The sequence below is a fragment of the Lineus longissimus genome, chromosome 11 (assembly GCF_910592395.1).
Source record: "Lineus longissimus chromosome 11, tnLinLong1.2, whole genome shotgun sequence".
Taxonomy (NCBI): domain Eukaryota; kingdom Metazoa; phylum Nemertea; class Pilidiophora; order Heteronemertea; family Lineidae; genus Lineus; species Lineus longissimus.
The window spans coordinates 1,802,829-1,826,265 of NC_088318.1; the positions used below are offsets into that span (position 1 = coordinate 1,802,829).

Below are 23,437 nucleotides of genomic sequence, written 5' to 3' on the forward strand. Positions count from 1 at the left end.
GATAATAGCAGTGAAGTGTCAGTAAGATTCATACGCTGAGAACATCATTGACCAGCGTTGAAAGCAACTTTGCACTGATTGGAGATTGCGCGGAGATTGAGACTGTTGTCGTTAAGTGCTGTTCGCGACAAATGATAATCATGATTTACACACACTTATAGCAAATAATAAATTTTAAATAGGCATTATTCGTTTTAATAGTAGTATTTTTAACATGATTTACTAAAACAATAATTTACTTATTGAGTTTTAAAAATCTAGGTCATTCGGGGTGAACACAAAATATTGACGAAGAAGATGTCGATCTTGTCGACATCTGAGCGTTTGCACCACGAAGACCGATTTCGCCCCTCCTGGATGTCTAGACAAGAGACATTTCACACTCTCATGAAACATGGAGAGAGTAACGAGGTCATGGACTTCAATCTCAGGGTTCAGAAGCTAAATGAATACTACAAAAATGGTCAGTTTCTGAGACTGTCATTTTTGACATTTTGATTACCTAGTCCTAGGCCTACCAGGTTTTGCATTGTAGGTTTTGAAGTCATTTCATTATCTTCTTCTCGTTTAAGCTAACGTTGGGTGGTCTAATTAGTTCATTCCAACAGGCAACACCCTCATTTTTTCAGTGAGACATCAAATCATTGCTTACCAGAGCCCAACAACCGGCCTTTTCCCTGCCAGCACAGTTGGAGCAGAGAAAAAGGTTGCCTATGTCCGTGACAGCATCTACTGTGCCTCTGCGATTTGGGCATTGTCAGTTGCCTACAGGAGGATTGACTACGATAAGGGCAGGACGCATGAACTCGGGCAGACGGCTGTGAAATGTATGAGGGGCATTCTGCATTGTTGGATGAAACAAGCGGATAAGGTGGAAAAATTCAAAGTGACCCAGTCTCCAAAGAATGCGCTGCATTCCAAGTTTGATATGATCACCGGCGACCCTGTCCTGAGGGATGAGGACTACCAACACCTCCAGATCGACTGTGTTGCCATGTTCTTACTTTATCTTGTTGAGATGATCGAGTCAGGGCTACAGGTAAGGCTTCAAATATGGGATAAAACAAATATCATTATTTATTATAAACAAAGCACTTATTCTGGTAGGCCTTATGCCAACGTATGTTGGAGATATTTAAAGTGGATTTCGCTCATCCACCTTTTCAGTGCAAGTGCTACAAAAATGTACCTTCTTATTTCCTCTTCAGCGGAAGAAAACTTGGTTACCTCGATTTGGTCTGCTGAACTCATGATCAGTTAGCATGGAATTCCATACACATGCAGCAATTTGGGACCGTTTCATTAATTCTCCCATTAATATTGACTGAGGTGCAGGAGGGGTATTGTATTGAGTAGGGGTTGGAAGTACCGGGTAATGTGAGTTTCAGTTGTGTTTTTCATGCATGTCCTTTTAGATTATCTACACCACAGATGAAGTGACGTTCATACAGAACTTGGTGTTCTACATTGAGAGAACGTACAGGACACCCGATTTTGGCATGTGGGAGAGGGGGAGCAAGTATAATAATGGATCACCGGAATTACATGCAAGGTAAATATGTCATTAAACTTGTTTCTCTAGTGTCTGTCGTCATGTGATTGGTCACTCACCTCAGTTGGCGATGTGACGTCGTTCCACTACTGCAAAATGCAGAACATCTATGAGAAGTCTTCAGGGAAGCTGATGTCGAAAATAGGTTTGTGCAAGGGAAGTAACAGCATTCTGTGCTAATATGTTATTTTCACAGATTACTTTGCAATTCTGTGAACATGTCTTTCTTCCAGCTCTATCGGGATGTCGAAGGCTGCTCTCGAGGCCATCAATGGTTTCAATGTGTTTGGTCAACAAGGTGCTGTGTGGTCTGTGATCTATGTAGACATCGATGCTTACAATAGGAATAGGACAATCTTTGAAACATTGCTACCGAGAGAATCAGCATCAAAGGTAGGGAGAGTTTGGAAACCTTTTGTGGAAGAATATCCTGGGTCATCAGTTCAGACAGTTGCCCTCAATTCCTATTGAAACTTTTTAGTAAATCATCTTCAAAGTTTATCCACTAGGTTCGATGTGAGCCTTCGCATTATCTGAAACCTGTATTTAGGACAAGCCCTATGGTGACCAGGATGAATTATGACGGACACCAGCATTCAGTTTTGTCTCCAAAACAGAACTGTCCATTTAAGGAAGATTCAAGAATGCAGAGAAGAAAAAGAAGTATATGACTATAAAGTACCAATTGGAAAGCCAAGCCTGATCAAGTTTAACCATCAAATTATACATTATTCTTGATTTCAGAATACTGACTCTTCACTAATCCCCACTATATGTTGGCCCGCATTTGCAACCCATGATGAACCGCTGAGGTCCAAAACGATCGACAAGATTACACGGAAACTGAAGGGACGATATGGTTTCAAACGATTCTTACGAGATGGTTACAGGACCGTTGTTGAAGACAAGAATAGGAAGCTGTACAGGCCTGCTGAAATTAAGGTGGGTGAAGAGCAAAATGTTCATCAAGAACCAGAGTGATGTCAAGGTTGTATGATCTGTGATTGTGGAGTTGTGGGAGAGGGTTTGTATGATGAGGATGCAGACCTTTGAGGAATTCCCGTAGATGGTGCAACAAGTCTTTATCTCGCGGGTACCATAAGAACATCTTTAAACGACAATGCTAACAGCTCGTGACATCTCATGACATAGTGTCACCTCTTGTTAATTTCAAAAGATGGTTTACCGTTGTCTGGGATCTTGACCACACTCTTGCTTCATGTTACTAAACTTCTAGGCTGGTAAACCAGGCTAGTTTTACCATCATCATTTGACCTTGTCTGTGTGTTTTCATGCACTTACCCACAGTTCTCGCTGCTGCGGCAACTAATCTCAATTTTGCGCCACCAACTCATGTGTGTTTGGTATCTCACTAGGGCGGCATGGCAAGCCTCGAGGTAGGTCACATGACCCAAGCTTACGGCCACCGTAAAACATTCATCATGCAGAGAGTTGATATCCTGAACTGTGGGGATTATGAGGCACGTCCCGGTTCTGGGCGATCTTGTATTCCTGAGTGTCGTGCCCCTTGAATGTGTGTCAAGGAAACAGCACTCTGTGACTTCAAAGACACAATAAAGTTCCTATTTAACGTTTTCTTGGCCCTCAAGATTATGAGTTGGCCTGGAACCTGCAGTTGCCTTGTAATGTCTGGAATTCGGAATCTCAGTTCTCTTAGCTGTTCATCATTCCATAACTAACTAAGCATTATTCATTAATTGCCAAATACATTTTCCTCTTAGATATTTTCATGCTTGTTAACCAAAGACTTTGCCTTTTTGATCCCTGAAAAATGTTTTTCCTGATTTAGAACAATTCAGGCTTTTTTACGGTGAGTTTTAGGTATGGGGTATAGCCTTGGGTGGGTTAGTGTTTTCTAAGTATACAGCATGTTGTCTGGGATGCTACACTTCTACGGTTCTACGACTCTTATTCATGTGGTCTAATACCACTTCCTTGAACTTGTGTAACAAGTGTTCATTCTTCTCAGTTTGGCACTTCAGATAGTGTCTTGAATTCATTTGATTTCTAAGCTTCTTTTGAGTGATTTGACTTTCACTAAACCAACCTCCCAGTAGTTCCCAGCTTTGCTACTAACATTAGATAAGACTTTAACTGAGGGAGGGGTGGAAGAAGTCGTTCGGGGGGGGGTACATTGCCACAAATCTGTAGGAAAATAAGTTTCTTGGTGGGGCTGCACCTTGCGACTGGGTTTGAGTGGTCTTGGAGGGTGGCATGATAATGATACTTGGTAGTGGCACATTCACCAGCTTGGAGATAGTGGTTACACTATTGAAGGTTCAAACATATCGACATGAGCACGCTTGAAATAAAATATCAAGATGATAGATAAGTCAATTTGTTATTTAAAGTAGGAAAAAACCAGAGCCGCCTGAGAAGTCCTTCGCTGTCGAACAGAGTTGCCCTCTCTATCCCATCAGTCTTCTGCGGGGACCGGCTGGGAATCGATATGGGGATCCCAGAGTGACACACGCTGAAATTTCCACTGTGGCCCTCCGACAGCCCAGTGATAGGTCTTCTCATGCAATACATTGTATGTCAGCCGCCCACTGAGGAAGTTGAATCCGACTTAGTTATGAACTGCTATGAGCAAGTCCCAGTTATTGGTGTTGAATATGCAACCAGGTGATCTCCAACTCACTGATTAATCCTTTGTAACAATTGATGTCTGTTTCCGTTTCAGAACTTTGACGGGATCGAATGTGAATGGCCTATGATGTTTGTCTATATGATTATCGAAAGTAAGTAGAACCTTCATTTAATGTGTCTTTCATTCACCATAACTGTCTGTCATGTACTGGCAGTCCAGCATAATCACCCAAAACAAAAACAAATTTTTAATTGGAAAAACAAGAAGAAATTTCATTGTCTGCCAAAATAGAATCAATGGGTACAAACATTTACAGGTTTGCAGTAAATATTATTGTGATATTGTTGTGTTTCAGGCATGTATTCGGGCAATGAAGAGAATGTTCAGCATTATCAGAGTCTATTGGAACCGTTATTGAGAAGGACAGCGGACGGTGGTAAGTGTAATGTGTCTCCCACTGAAGATGCCCTTCGTGTGAGCTCTGTGCTTTGGACAAGTCCATACTCTCCCATTGTATTGTAGGCGTACTCACTGAAGGTTTTACACCACTGTTGTAATGAAATTGTAAACCCAAGTTCTGGCCCTGCTCCATGTAGTCGCGAATACATCAAATTGGTGCCCAACTCTATTAGAACACTCCAGGAGTTGGGGGGAGGGGGTGCTATGTGAACACTATCAGCTTGTACCCACATTGTTTTCGATCCGCCCAACAGTGTGTTGCATCTTACTTCCCTTCAGGATATGTTCTTCCCAAGTATTACTACGTGCCAAAGGACTACATTGAAGGGGAGAGAGCGGCCCCAGGGAGTCAGTCCAGGATGCCCAGCCCTGAAGGCAGTAAGGAGGGCCTGTTCATGTGGGGGCAGGCCATATATATCATCTCACAGCTACTGGGTAGGAAATTCTTCTTTTCTCAATGGTTAACGATGTCTCTAATCTGCCTCTAATCTGCTTTCAAAGTGTTCATTTTTCAGCTTGCAATTTCTTGCTATGAGATTTGTCAAACTGAACTTATTGTGTACACAACATAACTGTACCCATTTCAGGAGCGACAAAGCAGACTCTTAAAAAGTGAGGGTGTCCTTTAATTAGTGAGCTGTCCGCCAAGAGAGGTTCCACTATATATAGAGATATCATGATCCTTTTCAACCACGTCCCCTTTATCATTCTTGGTTCCAGTTGATGATCTTATTCATGTGACGGAACTAGACCCCATCAAACGATTCTTACCAGCAGGGAAGCGGCCCAAACCCAGCATCCGTTACTCCTCATTTCAGGTCTGTACAGCACTAAGTGTCGTCATCAACATCATAATCTGTGTCGTTGTGTTCATCAGCAGGTTGCAGAGTTGCCCCTAGTGTAGGATATCTCTTATGCTTACTGCAGCAGGTGAGACGTCCCGACATGAAGGGGGACTCTGTGGCCTGAGAGGAGTGCTTAGTATGTTGGCTTACACCCATTATTTCTTCCAGTTGATGACCTCGTGCATGTAGCAGAGCTAGACCCTATCCACAGATTCCTACCAAAGGGACTCAGTGATAAACACAACATTAGATACTCCTATTTCAAGGTTTGTTTTCAAACCAGGGTGTGTCATTCTGTCTTCCAGTGGATAACCTCCTGCATTTGGCCGACCTTGACCCTGCACATAGGTTCCTTCCTGTCCGCATGAGGTCCAAGCATTATATTCGCTATTCCTACTTCGAGGTTTGTGTACAAACCTAGTGCCTAGTGTAGTTTAGAATAGGAAGTGCTGCGTCAAAAGGCAGAGCTGTGCCTCATTGTAAATATCTACCGCTGTAAATATCTCTGCAATTTGTGAAAAGTCTTTAATGATCTAATGTTCTGACTGTTGTTTCCAGACGTCAGACGGGTTGTGTTGTTTTACCTCATCATGCATTAGGTGCTTGCTGGAGGAAGGAATATAGGCTTTCGGCAATATATTGTACATAATGGTTGTTAATCCTAGATAGTGTTGGCAAAATTTTCCTTTACAATGCTTGAGACCAAAGGTGGTGGAGGTAAAGTGATCTCGCCTTTCTTTGCTCCACTGTATGAATGATTGTTTCATTTGTCTATAAGATTTATGCAAGAATATTGTAACGATGGCCTACAGGACTTGTATTATGGTTCTGTATAGATACAGCTTATTACTGTTGAACGAAGGACGCTTGACCTGTCCCGTCCTTGGGCTTTAGATACAGCTTATTAGTTAAGGTAGGCAAGTAAAGAGAAAGCAGTGATCCAAAATATGGGTTTGATTATCTTATCTTTGATTGAAACTCCCCTTCATTTGGTTGGCCTCTGAATATTCGGAGCAATGTCAGAATAACAACTGATTAAATTATGATTATATGTAAGAGTTTATTGACAATTTTGTTCCAGAATACTGCCAAAGATCTTTCAGTTCAGGTACTGCTCATCGCAGAGAGTATCCGTCTCCAGCAGCTGCTTGCCACGTATGGTATCCATGCGCAGACGCCCCATCAGGTTGAACCGGTCCAGATCTGGTCTCCGAACACTCTAGTCAAAGCATACGAATACATGGGGCAGAATAGGAAGTTAGGCTTGTCGGGGAGACCCAAGAGGCCTATTGGACAGCTTGGTACAGCTAAGGTAGGTGAAAAAATGGATGTGGTTATGGTTAAATCAGCACTTTGGGACTTCCCAATACCTACACTGTACGGCAAAAAGTAACATGGTTTGGACTTGCACAATCTTTGATATTTCGCTTTATACCAAATTACATGAAACAAACATTGAAATGTAGCTTTTACTGCACGCAAACACATGGAAATACATGTATTAATAAAAAGCTATGTAATGCTTTGGATCACCATGGATACTGAACGCTTATGTTTTAGAGGTGTAAAAGCCAACTATTCTCAGACATGTGAGATTACAAATCAGAAATCTGTTTATCAAATCATGTTTCTGTATTTCAGTTTTATCGTATATCGAACACGACGGTGCTATGTTACCCATTACTGTTTGAACTGAGTGATTTCTACCTGTCGCAAGATATGCCGCTGGTCATTGATGAACTGAAGGTAAAGTGTGTTGATTTCTTTTTGAAACCTGTCTTGGGACCGAGATCCCGTGGACGCTGCCATGTTGATGTGGATGATTTCCGACATAAAAAACTCGAGATGACGCCTATTGTGTAATCAATGGAACCACATTTAGACAGACACATCATGTCATAATGAAAGGGGTTATGACATTAGGGGCATTAACATGTGAATAACGACGATTGCCTCATATCAATTGCATTTTCCAGGGGCCAGTGCTGTTTTTCTGGGAGTGACTGGTGAGGTGAAATATGGAGTGGATGTTGAGTCAATCATATGTAAAATCAAATCTGTTTATAAAGTGTTGTGACTACAGCATTGAATGTTCCAACTCCTTCATCATTTCATATGTGTAACTATTTTCTTCTGTCTTAAAGAATGACTTGGCATTTCTTGCTAAGACATGGAAGCTCGGAGGACGGCCAACATTCTGTATGCTGATTCGTGAAGACACAATCAAGAGCCCGCAGTGGCGCGACTTTGTCGATTTCTTAGCTGAAATGAAGCGAGGTGAAGTCAACGGTGTGAAGATCAGGCTTGGAAGATTACAGGTAGAAACATTAGGAAATCTATCGAGTCAAATTGTCATGCAAAAATGGCTGCTGAACAATTAACTGGGATCAGTATGAAATCTTTGCAGTGGGATCACACATCTGTTGTGTTTTTCGAAGCAGTGTCTTTGTAAATACTACTCTCTTCCTCCTTTTCTTTGCTAGACTGGCACTCTGTTGATTTCTTTGACTGCACAGATTGTCTAGTTATCAGTGTCAGTTTACCTGGCAATGGTCTGAAGGGAAACCAAATAGTTTGCTAATCAAATCGCATTCAAATACTTCATCATGTGATCTATTTTGTATTGCAGGAGATGGTGTCGTCTGCTTGCATCGAGCACTTGGACTTCTTCCGCGGCAGTCTGGACGAGGGCAGCACATTCACCCCTATCCAAGAGGTCGTCTCTGGTCTCAACTACGAGGGCTTGACTGATCTCCCTAAAGAGGGAAAGATTGAAGATGACGCCACAAGTATCAATACCGTGGTAAGTATCTCATTTGATAAAAAAGCCCGAAATTTGTGTTTCTTTGAAATTTGACAAGATTTTAAGGAATAAATGCTGTTATGGCCATAGCAGAGCCTACTGAAATAAGGGGTAGGCAGCGCCCTCTACACAAGTACAGAAACTCTGTAGGTCAACATTAGTGACAGCTGACAGAGAGAGCGCAGTAAAGCATGTAAAGTCCTGAGTTTACACCTCTCAATATCTAAAACGTTTCAGGAACTGGAGAGGAAGTCTAACTGGGACTTGGTGAGAGATCTTCACAACACAACACGCCTCTTACTCCAGAGTCATATCCTTCACATCCTGCTCAGGAGGGAGGGCCTTAACTTCAGAGTGGATGATTGCACCGTCAGAGATCACCTTCAGCATCTTATTAGGAAGGCTGGTGTTCAACAAAACTGGTATGTTTGAGGTTTTGAAGCTTGTGGTTTCTGTGAATGGGGTGGAGAAGTCTAATGCTTAGATAGATCGCCTGAATAGACTCTACATGAATACATGCTCTATATCATCAGTAGTGGCTAAATGTTTACACTGAACCTTTCCACTGGACTGCAGCAGCCTCATCGTGGTTCGTATGACTACGATTCCATAACATAGACCCCAGTCTGTTTCAAAGGGTATCCTCTCTAAATCAAGTTCCAACCAAGGTATTTATAAGTTGCCAGTCCTTATAAGACATTCGTATCTATACACAAGCGACTTAAATTGTCACTAAAGGATAGGATGTACTACATGATCTGGCCTACCTGTGGCTTAGCTATATTCTCCCTTTGAAGGGCTCATCCTTGTTGTTTTTCAGGGCTGTTGTACGCTTCTGCTCCGCTCTGCTTCATAAGATAGTGGACAGCTTGGCACCGTCATTGTCATCTGTTTTAGTCCGTGGCAGGCAGGTATGTATAAGATCACTCTCCAGTTGACTGACACAATCTGTGATTCGTCTGTGTGGCAGGTTTAGCTTAGACTTGAACGACTAACAGATTTACTACGCGCTACCAAGCTCTCGGCTTCCCAGTCACACAAAATGGAAAAAATCAAAATCTGACGGAACTGTCTTGCTATTCTGATTTAAACCCGACTGAGGCCTCCGTGCAGTGATCATCTTTGTTAGTACCATGCTGTTTTTACAACGCTAAACCTTTATAACCAAGTGATTTACCTAAAATTCCCCTTGTAGGTGACTCTTGGTGTGTTCGGCCATGAAGAAGAAGTGATCGACAAGCCGCTCTCACCGGACGAAATCCGTAACATCCTCTACATGAAGTGCTACCCCCATGACATCTACCAGGCCGTACTTCAACAGGAGATGATTCTCAATGTGGGCATGCTCTTCTCTGTCCATCCAGAACTCTTTGATGGGATTCTCAAAGTTCGTATCGGGTATGTTTATTGAATGACCATGCTGCCCTGAAGTCACTTGGGAATCAACTACTAGAGACACTGCGTACTGCCTCACGACTCAATTTCTTTCTCATACAAAGTATTTTTTGTCCGTTAGAACTCAATTTACAAATATATTAAAGAGCAAATAAAAATTCTCTGATATGGCAGTGACGAATTCCAAGCAGTCTTGCTTATTGAAAACTTGGCAAATTGTCTCTGCAGAGCTTTTAATTAGCTTTGTAAAACATCAAGAAAATGAAAACTGATTTATTTCGTGCATGTACTTCAGATGGATAATCCAAGCTATGCAGTTAGAAATCAACTACAGCGATGATGAAGAACCCTCATCCCTGTACGGCCTCTCGCCGGGGACGATCCGTAATCTTCTCCATTCGATCCTCATGAAGCTCGACCTCGATCAGGACTACAGGTAAGATCAGGCTCTCTCAGATCTTTGCATGTGAAATTGTTGTCGTTAAAAGGGAAAGTCTACATGCTAATCTTAATAAAGATATGCACCGTTCAGTTGATTGGTAGTTTCATTAATAGGCTGTGGGCCAAATCCAAAAACATGTCTAATGCGACTTATTTCGGGGGCAGAGTGAAAATGTCGTCACAAATTCAAAAACTGACCCCAATTGTGGATTTGGCCTATGGCCTATGATGCATGTGTTGCGCTTGTGATGCTAACCTATTCATCTTTAAGTGTGATATTATTGACCTTTACTTAGTGTTTTGAATACCGCTTTAAGAGCCCTTGCTTTGTTTCTACATATTCCATGTTACGCCAGTAGACATTTTGTACAAACAATTTACACTCTCCTTCTCCAGAAATTTTATGACGGGGGCGTTTTTGTTGGCTCCAGCCCATAGCATGATTACCGTACTGTGACTCTGAGTCGACTGAGACTTGATTTGGATCGGAATATTTCTCTAACAAAACAATTGTTGCAGACGTTATTGTTGTGTTGTGATGATGTTGTGCAGTACTTACTCATAATACTAAGGAATAATCAACATTTTATCAAGTCTACAAAAAGTTAGAATTGAGATTTATAGTCCATTATTGACTACGGTACAGGTTATCATCCAATGTCACACATCAATCTATAGTGCAACAGCGTAAATGTTGAAGTTGATAAGTGAGATATTCGGAGTCTGAAAAGTGGGTCTGAAAAAAAGATTGAATATTTGTAACCAGGGCTGGGATGTGTGTTTATGATGCACTGGCATTTTTCCTTGCGGTATCAAGTCAACTAGCTCTGCATATCAAAGCTTAGGCAAACGTGTAAATTTGCCTGTACAGTCTATCTGATCACTAGAGTGCTTATCCTTTAGATCCGAATTGTTTATTTTGTAGTCTTGATAAAATGTTGACAACCTAGATCGACATGTTAACTGCATTGCTTGTCTCTTTCCCTTGTTAGCCAAGCGCCAGAGTATATGAAGTCAAGAAGGTAGATATTTTTTTATGCCCGGTACAAAAGCATTAAATCCTCTGTCTGTATAAAGGAAATTGGTATGTGTAATATTTTGGTGAGGGACAAATAAACTGGCTCGCAAATCTAGATCAGTGACATAACACAACTTTTTGACACAAGTAACCCCAGACTGGACCTTACATGACTGTTACTTAGTACCGATATACTAATTTGTGCTAACATATTCCTTAATGATAAACATGATAAATCTATGTAAAGTTTTAATCTCGTATTCTACTAGTTGGTCAAGACCTAGCCCAGAATCGTTTGCATCAAGGTAAGAAGGTAGTGCCCCCTATAATGGATGTTCCAAATAACTACCTTGGACCCCTTGTTGAAAATAACATGTTTTTCTTGTTTAACCAAACCTAATATCATCCCCAAAACACAGCTGGGCTATGATATGTAGTTCTTGAAAAGGCATTTTTCACTGGACTACATTTGTAAAGGTGACGAGAATTGAATTACCCAGCACTGCCTAAGAAGCCATTACCGGGCCTAGTAGTCTGTGTAGGCTTACTATTACTGGTAGTGCTTTGCCGAGGCGTCTACATTCAAACATCACTTCAGTTAATACTGACCTCAGACAAGTTACTTGTCTTCTGCGAGAACACTGTCCTGAGGACACTGGTGGCTGCACATTGAAGTACCAAAAAATGATTCTCTGCATGCATTGAACCAAATGATGCTACAAATAAAACTAACTGGAACACTATCTGACCTACACTAATACCTCCTTCTTTGACAGTTTTGTACAGTCAGTCCCAACCTCACTTCGACTTACACCAGCACTTTCATTCTCTCTCAGTCTGTGTTGATAGGTTACCGGTATATGAATTATGATTGGTTGTGTATGTAATGTTCCCTGGTTGTCTTCGTGCGTTTTGGAGGTATATGTATATTTGCCTGTTTATAATGTCAAGTAGGTGTTAAGTTACTAAAAAACTCCTGATGTTCTTCGAGTGCCAATTAACTTTTCAACACACCGCTGTCTATCTGCCATGAAACAAGGGGTATAGTACCCTGATGACAAGAAGGGCTTTAAACCCTCATGGGCACTTTTGAAACATACAGGAACAATTCGTCATGGTCAGTTTGAAAAAAGGTGAAAAGGGTTTCAACTTAAGGGCCTTTCATGGCCAATTTCGAAAGTTTTCTGCCCAGATTGTTGTTCATATCCCCCCCCCCTTGCTGAAAGGTAGTACAGAGATGAAAATATCCTCCAAAAATCTCAAAATCGGTTCTCGGCAGATAGACACGTGGTTGTCTGCTAGGTTTGTACGCATGACTAATATTCTATAGTAGCTTGTAGTTCACTCTGCTTTGCTCTCACCCTGTTCTTTAGGACCTCGACCGTGTCAGCCGCCTCTGACAGTCGCTCTTCTGACTCGGTGTTCATCTTGGGGTATAAACGGTGAGATGGTTTCTTTCTGTTCTGTTTCTACATGTAGGTACTGTACACCACCAAATGTCTGCAAATTACGCGCATAACTGCTCTAACGGAGATTTGGTGTATGCACTGGGCACATCTCATGTAAGTGAATGGATAAGTGGATGTCCATCAGTTGAGCTCCTTGGGGCAACACCAATGAAATTTTGAGTTTAACTCCTCAAGGTCTTGTCAGTAATATCCACAGCACAAAATAGAAGAAATTTGTTAAATGAACCAAGATGTGCTGAAAAAATGACTTCTTTGGCAAAAAAAGCACTATCACAGTTCTCATTCATTTTCCAATACTTTGATATGAAGGAAATAGAGCCTTGCAAGAGGACTGGAGCGCTATGTCCATTGCTCTATTCATGTCTACTACTTCATTATAGCCTTTCTTTATCTGTCTTACAGGAGTTCGATCTGGAGAAGACAGCTCGATGGCGCTCTGAATCGTGTCCCGAAGGACTTCTATGAGAAAGTTTGGCAGATACTGGAGAAGACAGCAGGGGGCCTGAAGGTGGCTGGCTATCATTTACCTCAGGTGAGAAAACTTTACTACTTATTGTCAAGTTAAAACTTAAAGTTTGTTGTCAACTTCGGGAGAAGTTGTTATCTGATTTTACACTTCAACCCAAGTCTATCCGGAAGCCTTTCGTTTACACTCAGAGAAGCTGCTTGTTCAGCACTACAAGCTGAGCATTTCTGACCAGTAGCCATTTACACCTTGGTGGAGTAAGGCAAGCTGGACAAAGAGACCTGCCTAAAGTCTCAGAACAACTGTAAAGTTTGAACCTGGGCTCTCTTGATGCTTGTCCAGTGCAAGCCACTAATCGACAGTGGCTCCTAGAGCTTTCCCCTCTCCCTAGATGGCACTGCCACACAGAATACAGTGTCGACCTATTTAACTTAAGCTAATTGAAGTACGTCTGTTCAAATAGGCCTACTAGCCTAAAGACATAAACACAGTATATGTAGCTTACTTAAACAATCAGTTACGCCTATATCTTGTCACTTTTCCAGCAACCTACCCTCTCAGACATGACTCTCTACGAGCTGAACTTCATGCTCCTGGTCGAACAGATGTTGAGTAAGATTGCTGACCCTGCCTACAGACAAGTTGTAGTCGAGGTAAGCTGATCAACACTCAGGATTCCCTCGGCGAAGACACATAAACTCCCGAAAATTGAGAACCTGAATACATCAAAAAGCAGAACTGCTACTTACTCTGCAAAACAATGACATCATCAGAGACACCAAAGCCAATTGTTTTTGTCTTTATACCCAAGTTGCGATTCATCCGGCAAGTAAAGCACGACGCAAAATTATTCAATGTCTCTGCCTTTTCAGACGTTCATGGTTGTGGCAACTATTTTGGAACGAAATCCCGAGCTCGAATTCTCGACGGCTGTTGATATTGACAAGGTGAGATGACACTGACATTAACAGGGCGTCGTGTAAACAGGTCGATTTCCTCAACTTGCAGACTGGTCTTTGTTCACTAAGACGGTCATTTGATAGGTCTCTGCTGCTGAACTTTTCACAGATTAGCTATGGCCAGTCTTTTGACATACAACTGCAGGACTTTGTAGTTAGTGCCTGTCCTCAGGTTGAGAACTAAATATCCTCAGATTTGAATTTCGTAAAGGTAAAGCTGTTGTTGTAACTGACTCTTCTATGCAATGAATGTTTGCACAAACTAGCCATGGCAGATTCAGTGGCCCAAATTCATAAAGGGCGTTTAAGGGTTAGACATGTACAACTTCTCTCTAATCAGTTTCAGGGCCTGTTCATATTCTGTGAAGATTCACATGAAGGGCCAGAATCTGTCTATTCCGTAGTTAAACGCTGTTTTAAGCTAAACACCCTTTATGAATTTGGCCCAGTAAGTTATCCAAGTGAAGTAAGTCCACCTGTTTATCGTAGGAAAGTTAATTCTGTAGTCATCTTGTTCATCAGCCAGTCTCTTTTCCTTCTTTATACAGATCATTCAAGGTGCTTTCAAAGCCTTCCAGACTAACAAGAGCCAGACATCTGAATACGAGAAACAAGACAGTATGCATGCTTTCTACAACACACCGCCTAACATCAAGCACGGAACTACCAGTTATATTGCAAAAACTGTTGTGGAAGAACTTCTTGCGGGTCAGATTCTTAGCACTGGAGAGAACACGTGTTCTGTCAGTTAGAAATATAGTGATAACTATTTTGGTAGTGGACTGAACAAGCTTGTGGACTGAACAAAGGACATGAAACAATTCAAGTATACCTCGGTTAAAAACCGGTGTGACATTACTGAATATCACTACCTGAAATACAGGCATGGTATCAGCTGGTACTCGGTGAGAAAACAAACTGCATCGTTGCGTTGTGCTGATCATCGCTGTCTTCCTCGCCCACAAATGTGCTGAATTATAGGATTTAATAACTGAACTGGTATTCAGTTGCATCATGTTGATCGTCCTGGTATCTTCTCCATCACAGTGTACTGAATTGGAGGATGTAGTAACTGGTAGATTTGGCTATTGGGATATTTACCCAGTTTTCATGAGATGGCATTGGTCACTATTCAATATTGTTGTATATGTTATTACTGTCTGAGGCAAGAAAACCCTCCTATCCAGTGTCAGTGTGATTTATGAGGATACTGGTGGAGATAATGAAATCTGTCTTTAGCCAATTACATTGTATTGTCTTCGAATGTGCTTTGTAGATAATGCCGCTGTACAAATCTGTATATAAATAAAACACTGGACTGAGTATTTATTGATAAACTGTCTTGTTACTTTTTACCCAAAGTTGGCTCTCCATACGATATGGACCATTGATGCAGGAGGACATTCACAACCTCAAAAGTTTGACTCTGAACCTGGACACCTAGGACCCCCCTTTCGTAGTGTTTGACTCGACATACTGCAGGACTATTGGACTTGGTCAATGCCTATATCTGAGGGCACCCAACAGTCACACAAGACAGCTACAAACTTTGAGTTGACTTGCGTTATTTTGGCGACTTGTGTTATTTTGGCAACTGAAAACCGAGAAAATATTGACACAAACTAAAATAGGGTCCTGACAAGTGTCCTTGCATTCTGCTGAGTGTATGTGACATTGTCTCAATTGGCAAGGTTGTGCAGCAGTTGTGACTTTGTCCCAACTGAGGAGATGAGAAAAGGTTTATACTAGTAGGATATTCTAGATTTGTGTCTTGGTTATCTGGTTGTGACATAAGGGTCGTATTCATTCAAAGGGGGTGGGTGGGGGATTACCTTCACTGCAAAGTGAGGGTGCAGAAAATCTGCTTGAAAAACACGTTTGGTGAGACCTGGGGGGGGGGGGCATTTGCAACCCTGCTAAATACTCTCTCTTTCTACCGGTTGGGCATTGTGACCTTCCCGAGTGACATCCCTGCTGTTGTCTGAATATCCCCCGGGAATAGACTTGTGCCATCTCAACAGCTGTCCCCCTCACCCTTGATCAGAGACGCCCTACAAATCCACATTACAGATTAAAGGGTATTGTCCTCGGGGGAGGGTGTGGTCACATTTAAAAGGCCGCACGCCATACACGTGCGCTCTTTAAATACCTCGGTTTCAGGACCTCATGGGAATTTTACCTGTACATTAGAATAGGCACTAATTCGTCATTGACATGGAAGCCAGGTATACGCATGCGCACACTCATCATATGGTAATTACTTCCTGTAAACAATCTAAGTGAGTTGCGCCACACTGCTGAATAACTTCCCGGTGTGTGGATATAATCGTGATCTTATTCTGGGTTACTGCAAAAGATAGCCATCTGAGGATACCTGCGGTCAGGTACGTATGTAAAATTTGCTGTCTTCTGATACAGAGCCTGAGAAATCGTAGGGTAATGGCAATGACTGACATGACGCGCGCAGCATGAGAGAAAGCACATGCCACACCGTCAAAACATGCAAAATGTGGGCTGAGCTGGTGCAGTGGTCCGTTATTGATGGTCGATGTATATTATATTGGTAAATTTGTCGATATGTACATGTAGGCTATTATATATTATATGCGGTTTGTTTGTCTTCTAAATTGCTCGTTTTATGATGTTGGATATACCTTATAGTGAAACAATGTACAGTAGAACCTCTCTATTAAGGACAACATCGGGAATGCCAAATGCTGTCCTTTAATAGAGAGGTGTCCTGGATAGAGAGGTCAAATTGAATGGAAAGTACCAATTTGGGACCAAAACTAGTGTCCTTAATAGAGTGGTTGTCCTTAATAGAGAGGTGTCCACTAAGGGAGGTTCCACTGTATTTGCTTAGTAACAATGGTGGTGATTACAGTGCTATGTTGGGCGGTTTCCCTGGTAACATTGTGGTCGGTGGCGGGCTGGGAAGGGTTACATGTAGGTAGGGGGTGTGTCTAAGTGGGGGAAAAAGACCCGGACCCCTTATTATAACTTCAGAGAGGGGGTAATGTCATGATGTGGATCGTTGTATACCAGCGAGTTCATAAATTGGGGGAGGGGGCTTTTCGAGCCCACACCCCTTATTCACATAAAGTGAGGTAGAGGGTGAAAAGCAGCAGGGCACCCTCCCTTTCTGAGACTGCTGGATCCCCGCGGCCCTGGACCACCCCACTCAATGGTGATGGCATCATTTTGTTGATTTGCTCTTTCACATGGTCAAGAAAGTACATTGTACTTCTGTAGAATAAATGTGTTTCTAGGTAAAATCCTATCTGTCAGTCCCATTATAAGCTTATTCTTCATCAATGGATAAATCAGTGCCCTGTCCTGTCTGAGCTAGGCCTACTAAACTATACTATTGCAAGATTTGTCTGCAGGCAAAGACTGTTAATATGTATGCCCCTGTCTTTAGACCAGCAGCTCTGCACATGTCTGCCCCTGTTTTAGACCAGCGGCTTTGCACAACTAAGTATGTTTGTCTTCCTTTGTGTGCCTGTTGCCAAACCATTGGCCTAAACAATGCTAAAGTGAAGTATGGGTCTACTTCTGCTTGTATCCCCTGTGGTTTATTTGGTGTTCTCCGTACCAATACAAAAGGGGGGACCCCTCTTGAAAATTCCCCCCTCAGCCTGTCACCCCTTCTTGAAACTCTGTAGTGGTGAGGATCAGGGAAATGATTTTCCCGGATATCGTAGTCATTGTGATCAGTAATTGTTGCTAAATATTGATGTTGACTGATCATCAGCTGATCTCTCTTTTTTCGGAGAGTGGGTCAAAATTATTAATGGACTTTTAAATAAATAGGCCTGTTTCTCTCAATCACTCTTACCATCATCAAATCCTTGTCTATGTTACCTATCTGGTATAGGAATAATTTATTGTTAGGCCTAAACAGGAACATGATCACATATTCAGGGCAGGTGATTTGTTTTTCTTTCTCATGTTAGAGAGCTCTGAGGAAGCGATTAGGTTACTTTGGTCTGTTATACTATTGACACAGTCAACAGAAGCAGGCCTTAAGAAATAGAGAAGTAGAAAAACATAATAAGCATACCTCTCATGTTGACACCCCTCCTAGCGCTCAGTTAATTTAGCCTCAGCTGAGTAGAGAACTGTTTGGGACTGCCCCCATCTTCGTCTTAAAAAAATAACTTGCATGGATTAGTTGGTTCCTGGGAGTAATTCAGTCAGGTTTAATGGCCTCTCCATTTATATAGACCTTGTGACATGCCAGGCAAATATCTGAAACCTTGTTTTGCTGGCTGAAGAAATCACTTCAGATTTGAGTGGGAATGTTGGGTTTTGTTTTACCTAAAATGTTCACAATCAGTTTATCTTCAGGTTTAATTAACTAAAATGATTTCCTTTGTAAAAATTGTAGGATTTTCAAAATTAATTAGTTTAGTTCCAGTATTGTTATCTCAGAAGTGAATTTAATTCAATTGATTGATGAAAAGTCTGAGTTCTCTTTATCTATATCATTTCAGAGCAAAGACCCAAAATGTCCAGTGCGTGGATGTCCATCCTGCTAGTAGGGATTCTGTGTGTGTCAGCAAGTTACGCAGCCGGGTATGTATACTCTGAGGATATGTCCCCTGTCATGTCTGTCCCTTGCTGGTCACTGTAAATGTTGTCATTTACGAGACTAATTGCTCCGTAGGCGTAGGTTTGGTCGGGGTGCTAACAACTCCTTTTTGGGATAAATCTTAGTTGGATTCAACCGTGAAAGTTCCAAAGTGCTGAAAGACATGCTTTTCAGCAAAATGACTGTGAAAACCCCTTCGAGAATACCCCTCTTTTTCTCACAAAACAATTTAACCCCCCCCCCCTCCAGAAATCCTGGGGACTCCTCCACCAATGTATAGATAAACACCAATATATAGATAAACTAATGTATAGATTAGACTCAAGAGTGGTGGTCCTGGTACCAGCAAGGTTCAAGCGAAGTCCAAATGATGAGTTTCGGTGACCCATCACAACCAGGGGACATAGAAATGTTCTAACCAGGCGCTGCATTGCGTAAACCATCCAACAATTGTTGGTCCAGAGGCTAAGTGCAGATCACTTAATTCAGATTGGAATACCAAAAACCAATAATGATACATGTACATGAATGATGATATGTCATGTGTGTTTTCTTGAAATTATCGAATTTTAGCTTGATGACCTATCATTTCGGACAATGGTATATACAGTCCTCAAATCAAATTGATTGCCCCATTCTATTGAAATAAACTTGCCTGCTGTGACCAATACCCTGTTGTCATGACGAAGTGATTGTAATGTATTTAGAAGTAGGTGATGTTATTGCCCTGTGGCATTGGCCTACATTATTTGTTCTCAAATTATTCAATGATGCTGTTGTTAGCTCACCTCTTAGCAGAGGTGAGCTTATCCCATACCGTGGCGTCCGTCGTCCGTCGTCGTCGTCGTCGTCGTCGTCGTCGTCGTCGTCGTCGTCGTCGTCGTCGTCGTCGTCGTCGTCGTCGTCGTCCGTCGTCCGTTAGCAGGGCACGTTTCGTAACTGTTAGAGCTATTGAGTTGAAACTTGGTACACATGTACCCTTATGTAATGACACCTAGGAGACCAAGTTTCGGTCCGATTCGTTTCATGGTTTGGCCACCAGGGGGCCAAATGTTAAAAGTGAAAATATGCAATATCTCCCTTAATAGTAGTCGGGAAATTTTGAAAAAAATATGGTAGGTACTTCTAGCAAAGGTGCATCATATATCCTCCGGGTTTTTGATTTGACCTCCTTTTCAAGGTCACAGAGGTCAAATGGTGTAAATTAGCCGTTAGGATGTAACAATGGCACGTTTCTAAACTGCAATGACTATTGATACCAAATTTGGTACACATTTACCCCTTAGTCAGGTGATCTCAGGGACCAAAGTTTGGTCCAATATGATTCACCACTTGACCACCAGGGGGCAAAATCCAAAAACCTTAAAAATGTGATTATTCCTTAACTTCTTGCCCGATTGCCACCAATTTGATATCATGGGTACATCTAACCACCATACAGTATATGTTACACAGGTTTTTAATTTGACCTTCTTGTCAAGGTCACAGAGGTCAAATGGCGTAAATTCGCCGTCAGGCCGTAACTATGGCATGTTTCTTAACTGCAATGACTATTGATCACAAATTAAGTACACATGTACCCCTTGGTCAGGTGATCTCAGGTACCGAAGTTTGGTGCGATCTGATTTGACGTTTGGCCTCCAGGGAGGGGGCCAAATCCTAAATTCTTCAAAATGCCATTATTCCTAGTAATGACTTGCCCGATTGGCACCAATTTTATATCATAGGTACATCTAATTCTAACATCCATTCAATGTGTCACCCGGGTCTTCTTTGATTTGACCTACTTTTCAAGGTCACAGAGGTCGAATGTACTGTAAATTGGCCATTCTGGGGAAATTGTAATTGCTTGGACCTACATCAAACCTAACACTACATGACACAAGACCATGCTCTTTATCCATCTTTCCTCCACATGAGGTGAGCACAATGGCCCTGGCCATTTCATTTTTTACAGTATTGATAGAATGATATTGTGATTTTGTTGCGACTGGTTGTCATACTCTGTGAAATGAGACAAGTGATGATAGATTGCAATTAGCACATCAAAGTGTGATTCCCGATGCCTACCATCACTGGGTCCACTCTCACAAGAAAGGGATGTTAGACCTAATAATTCATAAATGTGACCCGTCACAGCGAAACCAGGCGCTTGTCGCGCAGAAGATGAGCCTAAATGACACCAGGAGATAATAGAAGAAATTGATGTGCTCATATTTCACAAAAGGCAGACAACAGAGAAATGAACAAACAGTCCACCTCAACCTGCCAAGCTCAGAGCGACATGCGCCTACTTTTGCTGTGACGGGTCACAAATGTCATAAATTAACAGAGAAATGCAAAGGGCCATGTCATCTTCAGCCTTTAAATCGATGTAATTTAAACCTGCTTGTGTACCAGCAAAAAACTAATTTGAAACTTTTTACCGGGATCCCATGGGTATTTTTCAGAAAGTGATATTTGATAAATAGATTGAAGATTGATACCGGCTGGTACCTGGCCATGTAAGTTTGAAGAGGGACAACTACTTCAGAGTAGGTTGGTTGAATAGGTTCGTGTCCCAAAATGTTACAGTTGTGATCTCGCATATATCTTTTTCCTCGATTGTTATCTGTCTTTGATGGTACTCATGAATTTTATTCCCATTATATTATAAGAGAAAAATATTCATAACTATAAATAGGCCAGTGTGTTTTGTGCTTGTGTGTCATTGCTCTGGCATTCTGATTATGTCCTTGGATGGGAGATGTCGTCATTCTAACCTATATGGGCAACTGCCCATGAACGTTATAAGTGAATTGAATTGAACCCAGCTGAGCGAACAGGCACTACCTTCCCCCATTATGTGCCTCGCACAGACTGTCACCAAAAGTTGGCTGCCCCTGCACTGACTGTCACAAAAACTTGGCTGCTGACCAGGTTTTGATTTAATCTCAATGGCTTTGGTTCGGATACAAGATTACCTCAAGCCGGCTATACTTTTGAACAGCCAGACGATATCAGGTCAAAAGTGGTTAACATGAGACTTTTGGCCTGGAAAATAAATACAATATTGTTGGAACTTTCAATGCCATTTAGGTTGGATCTAAATAACCAATGCATCGACATCAATTTATTGATTTAAGAGTGATGGGACCAGTTTTGTGAACTCTTTCCAAGTAGGGAAGCAATTACAGTGATGAAGTAGACGGTTGAATGTCATTTTGTAGTCAATAAAAAGCCTGTTGTGCAATCCATGATAATTATTTGTGGCTGGGACTAATATTTTGTTGTAACATGAAAAAACCCAGCATCATCTCAATATTTTCTCTGCTATATTACAGTAGCAAGTAATCAGTCAGTGATTTTGGGAAGTTGCTTTTGTTTTTGAACAGAATAAGAATTCTTCTGCTGACGAGTGGAGCAGTGGAAACATCAGCACCTATCACCTCTGATATCCTGGGTTCGATTCCCAGTTGACCCTGGTACACTCATGTGATAGAGGGCAACTTTCGCTCTTCACCAGCTTATATAGGTTTCCTCCAGGGTCTCCGGTTTCCTCCTACTTGCATTACTACAATCGCCCGATATGGTTATACAGCTAATAATATCCTAGTTGACGCTCAGCTCTGAAATTCAATATTTCAACCAATTCTTTTTTCTGCAGTACTTGGGCTGTGATCTGTCCAAAGTTCATCCGTCCTGGCCAAAACTTCATATGTACTGTATCAATGACAGGGGGGACCATTACGACCATGGACGCCTCTCTCGTCAATGAGAAGGGGCAGGACTTTCCCAACACGAAGAAGACACTCACTAACATTGGCAATGGTAGGTTGACTGATCATATCCACTCAAAAAGTGGAGCTCTTTTTGTAATCATCTTTTAAAGCCTGTTTCATGTCCATTTCTCTCTTAGTGGACCCCTCTCTTAGTAGGACACGCTCTAACACTGATTTCAGTTGTGCTGTAATTTCTTTTCAAACTGACCTCTGTAAGCAGGGCACCTTGCTATTTGGACCTTTTCATCCTTTATAAAACTGAAGGGTCCTTCTATGCTGTTTCAATGACGTGCATTGATCTCAGCGGCCTACCTATTAGTGTTGAAACTGCTGAAATATCAGTTCTTGACTTCTTTTTCAGGGGTGGCAAAGAAGTTGGAGCTCACTAACGTAAGTACGGGATCTTTGAGACATAAAAGCATATTGTGCTGACACTCGATACCACAAACCTGAGTAAACACTATCTTGAGTATTCCGTCCTGTCATGCATTGCATTCATAGGTGATAAACAGGGTGTACTTGGTTTATTGAGTACGGCATCAGACAACATCAAATCATCCTACTCGATAACTCAGGTCCCGTTCGCGAGTCTTGATAGGAAGTGGTGTCAGAAATCGAAATAGTGTTTTGACACTAAAATGTCACTATTAGCTCCAGGTCTAAAATGCCTTGGTGAAAATGTTATGTTATTGTAGTTGTCTGCGTATGCCACCTACGGCTTTCCAGCTACCTTAAGTAAGTTGTAGATTTACAAAAATGATTGAGGTCTTGAAGCTTAAAACGCAAGAGTCAGCCGATAATTTTTGTACACCTGAGTTTATGGATGGGCCAACATTTTGTAAAACTTTGGTTATAGAGTATACACTAGACCTGTGTGTAACTAAAAGTTAATGGTAGCTGTGAAACTTCCCACAGTAGACTGACCTCTCTATTAGAGACGGCATTTGTCAGTCTCAAGGGTGTCCTCATTAAAGGGGTTCTACAGTATTTGCATCCACTACCCCAGTGTGCATACAAAAATGTAGCTTGCCTGCACTGTGTTTTCTTGGGAGTAGGTATTTTTA

The 23,437-nt window shown here is 41.7% G+C and overlaps 2 protein-coding genes across 19 annotated transcripts in view; both read left to right on the forward strand.

Annotated features, from left to right (window-relative positions):
• The first annotated feature begins 283 nt into the window (after window positions 1–283).
• Window positions 284–15,355, forward strand: LOC135495347 (phosphorylase b kinase regulatory subunit beta-like). Of its 11 annotated transcripts, none has more exons than XM_064783851.1 (24): window positions 284–463; window positions 630–1,039; window positions 1,416–1,552; window positions 1,786–1,945; window positions 2,297–2,494; window positions 2,929–2,949; window positions 4,257–4,314; window positions 4,519–4,599; window positions 4,902–5,057; window positions 5,343–5,440; window positions 6,549–6,779; window positions 7,109–7,213; window positions 7,612–7,785; window positions 8,097–8,270; window positions 8,508–8,692; window positions 9,091–9,181; window positions 9,466–9,668; window positions 9,961–10,101; window positions 11,099–11,128; window positions 11,394–11,429; window positions 12,996–13,125; window positions 13,605–13,712; window positions 13,932–14,006; window positions 14,567–15,355. In XM_064783851.1, exons 1-24 carry the CDS (start codon window positions 298–300, stop codon window positions 14,768–14,770), a joined length of 3,372 nt encoding a protein of 1,123 aa, XP_064639921.1. In that variant the 5' UTR covers window positions 284–297; the 3' UTR covers window positions 14,771–15,355. The 11 variants fall into 11 exon arrangements, with proteins under 11 accessions (XP_064639921.1, XP_064639914.1, XP_064639915.1 ...); XM_064783844.1 differs by lacking the exon at window positions 11,394–11,429 and adding an exon at window positions 12,498–12,566; XM_064783845.1 differs by lacking the exons at window positions 5,343–5,440; window positions 11,394–11,429 and adding exons at window positions 5,636–5,733; window positions 12,498–12,566.
• A 919-nt stretch (window positions 15,356–16,274) lies between these two features.
• The window catches only part of LOC135496093 (CD109 antigen-like), a 197,293-nt gene continuing 190,130 nt past the window's right edge, over window positions 16,275–23,437 (forward strand). For all 8 annotated transcript variants that reach the window (XM_064785224.1, XM_064785226.1, XM_064785221.1 and 5 more), the window contains exons 1-4: window positions 16,275–16,402; window positions 18,515–18,596; window positions 22,259–22,422; window positions 22,735–22,763. In XM_064785224.1, the coding sequence (XP_064641294.1) occupies window positions 18,529–18,596; window positions 22,259–22,422; window positions 22,735–22,763 (261 nt within the window). In that variant the 5' untranslated portion in view covers window positions 16,275–16,402; window positions 18,515–18,528. The remainder of the gene's footprint in view (window positions 16,403–18,514; window positions 18,597–22,258; window positions 22,423–22,734; window positions 22,764–23,437) is intronic.

Bases quoted from the DNA above. Each gene is read 5' to 3' on its own strand.
- LOC135495347 (XM_064783844.1), top strand. From the start codon at position 298: ATGTCGATCTTGTCGACATCTGAGCGTTTGCACCACGAAGACCGATTT. The intron at 464-629 runs GTCAGTTTCTGA...TCATTTTTTCAG, and splicing joins AAATGAATACTACAAAAATG to TGAGACATCAAATCATTGCT. The intron at 4,600-4,901 runs GTAAGTGTAATG...ACTTCCCTTCAG, and splicing joins GAGAAGGACAGCGGACGGTG to GATATGTTCTTCCCAAGTAT.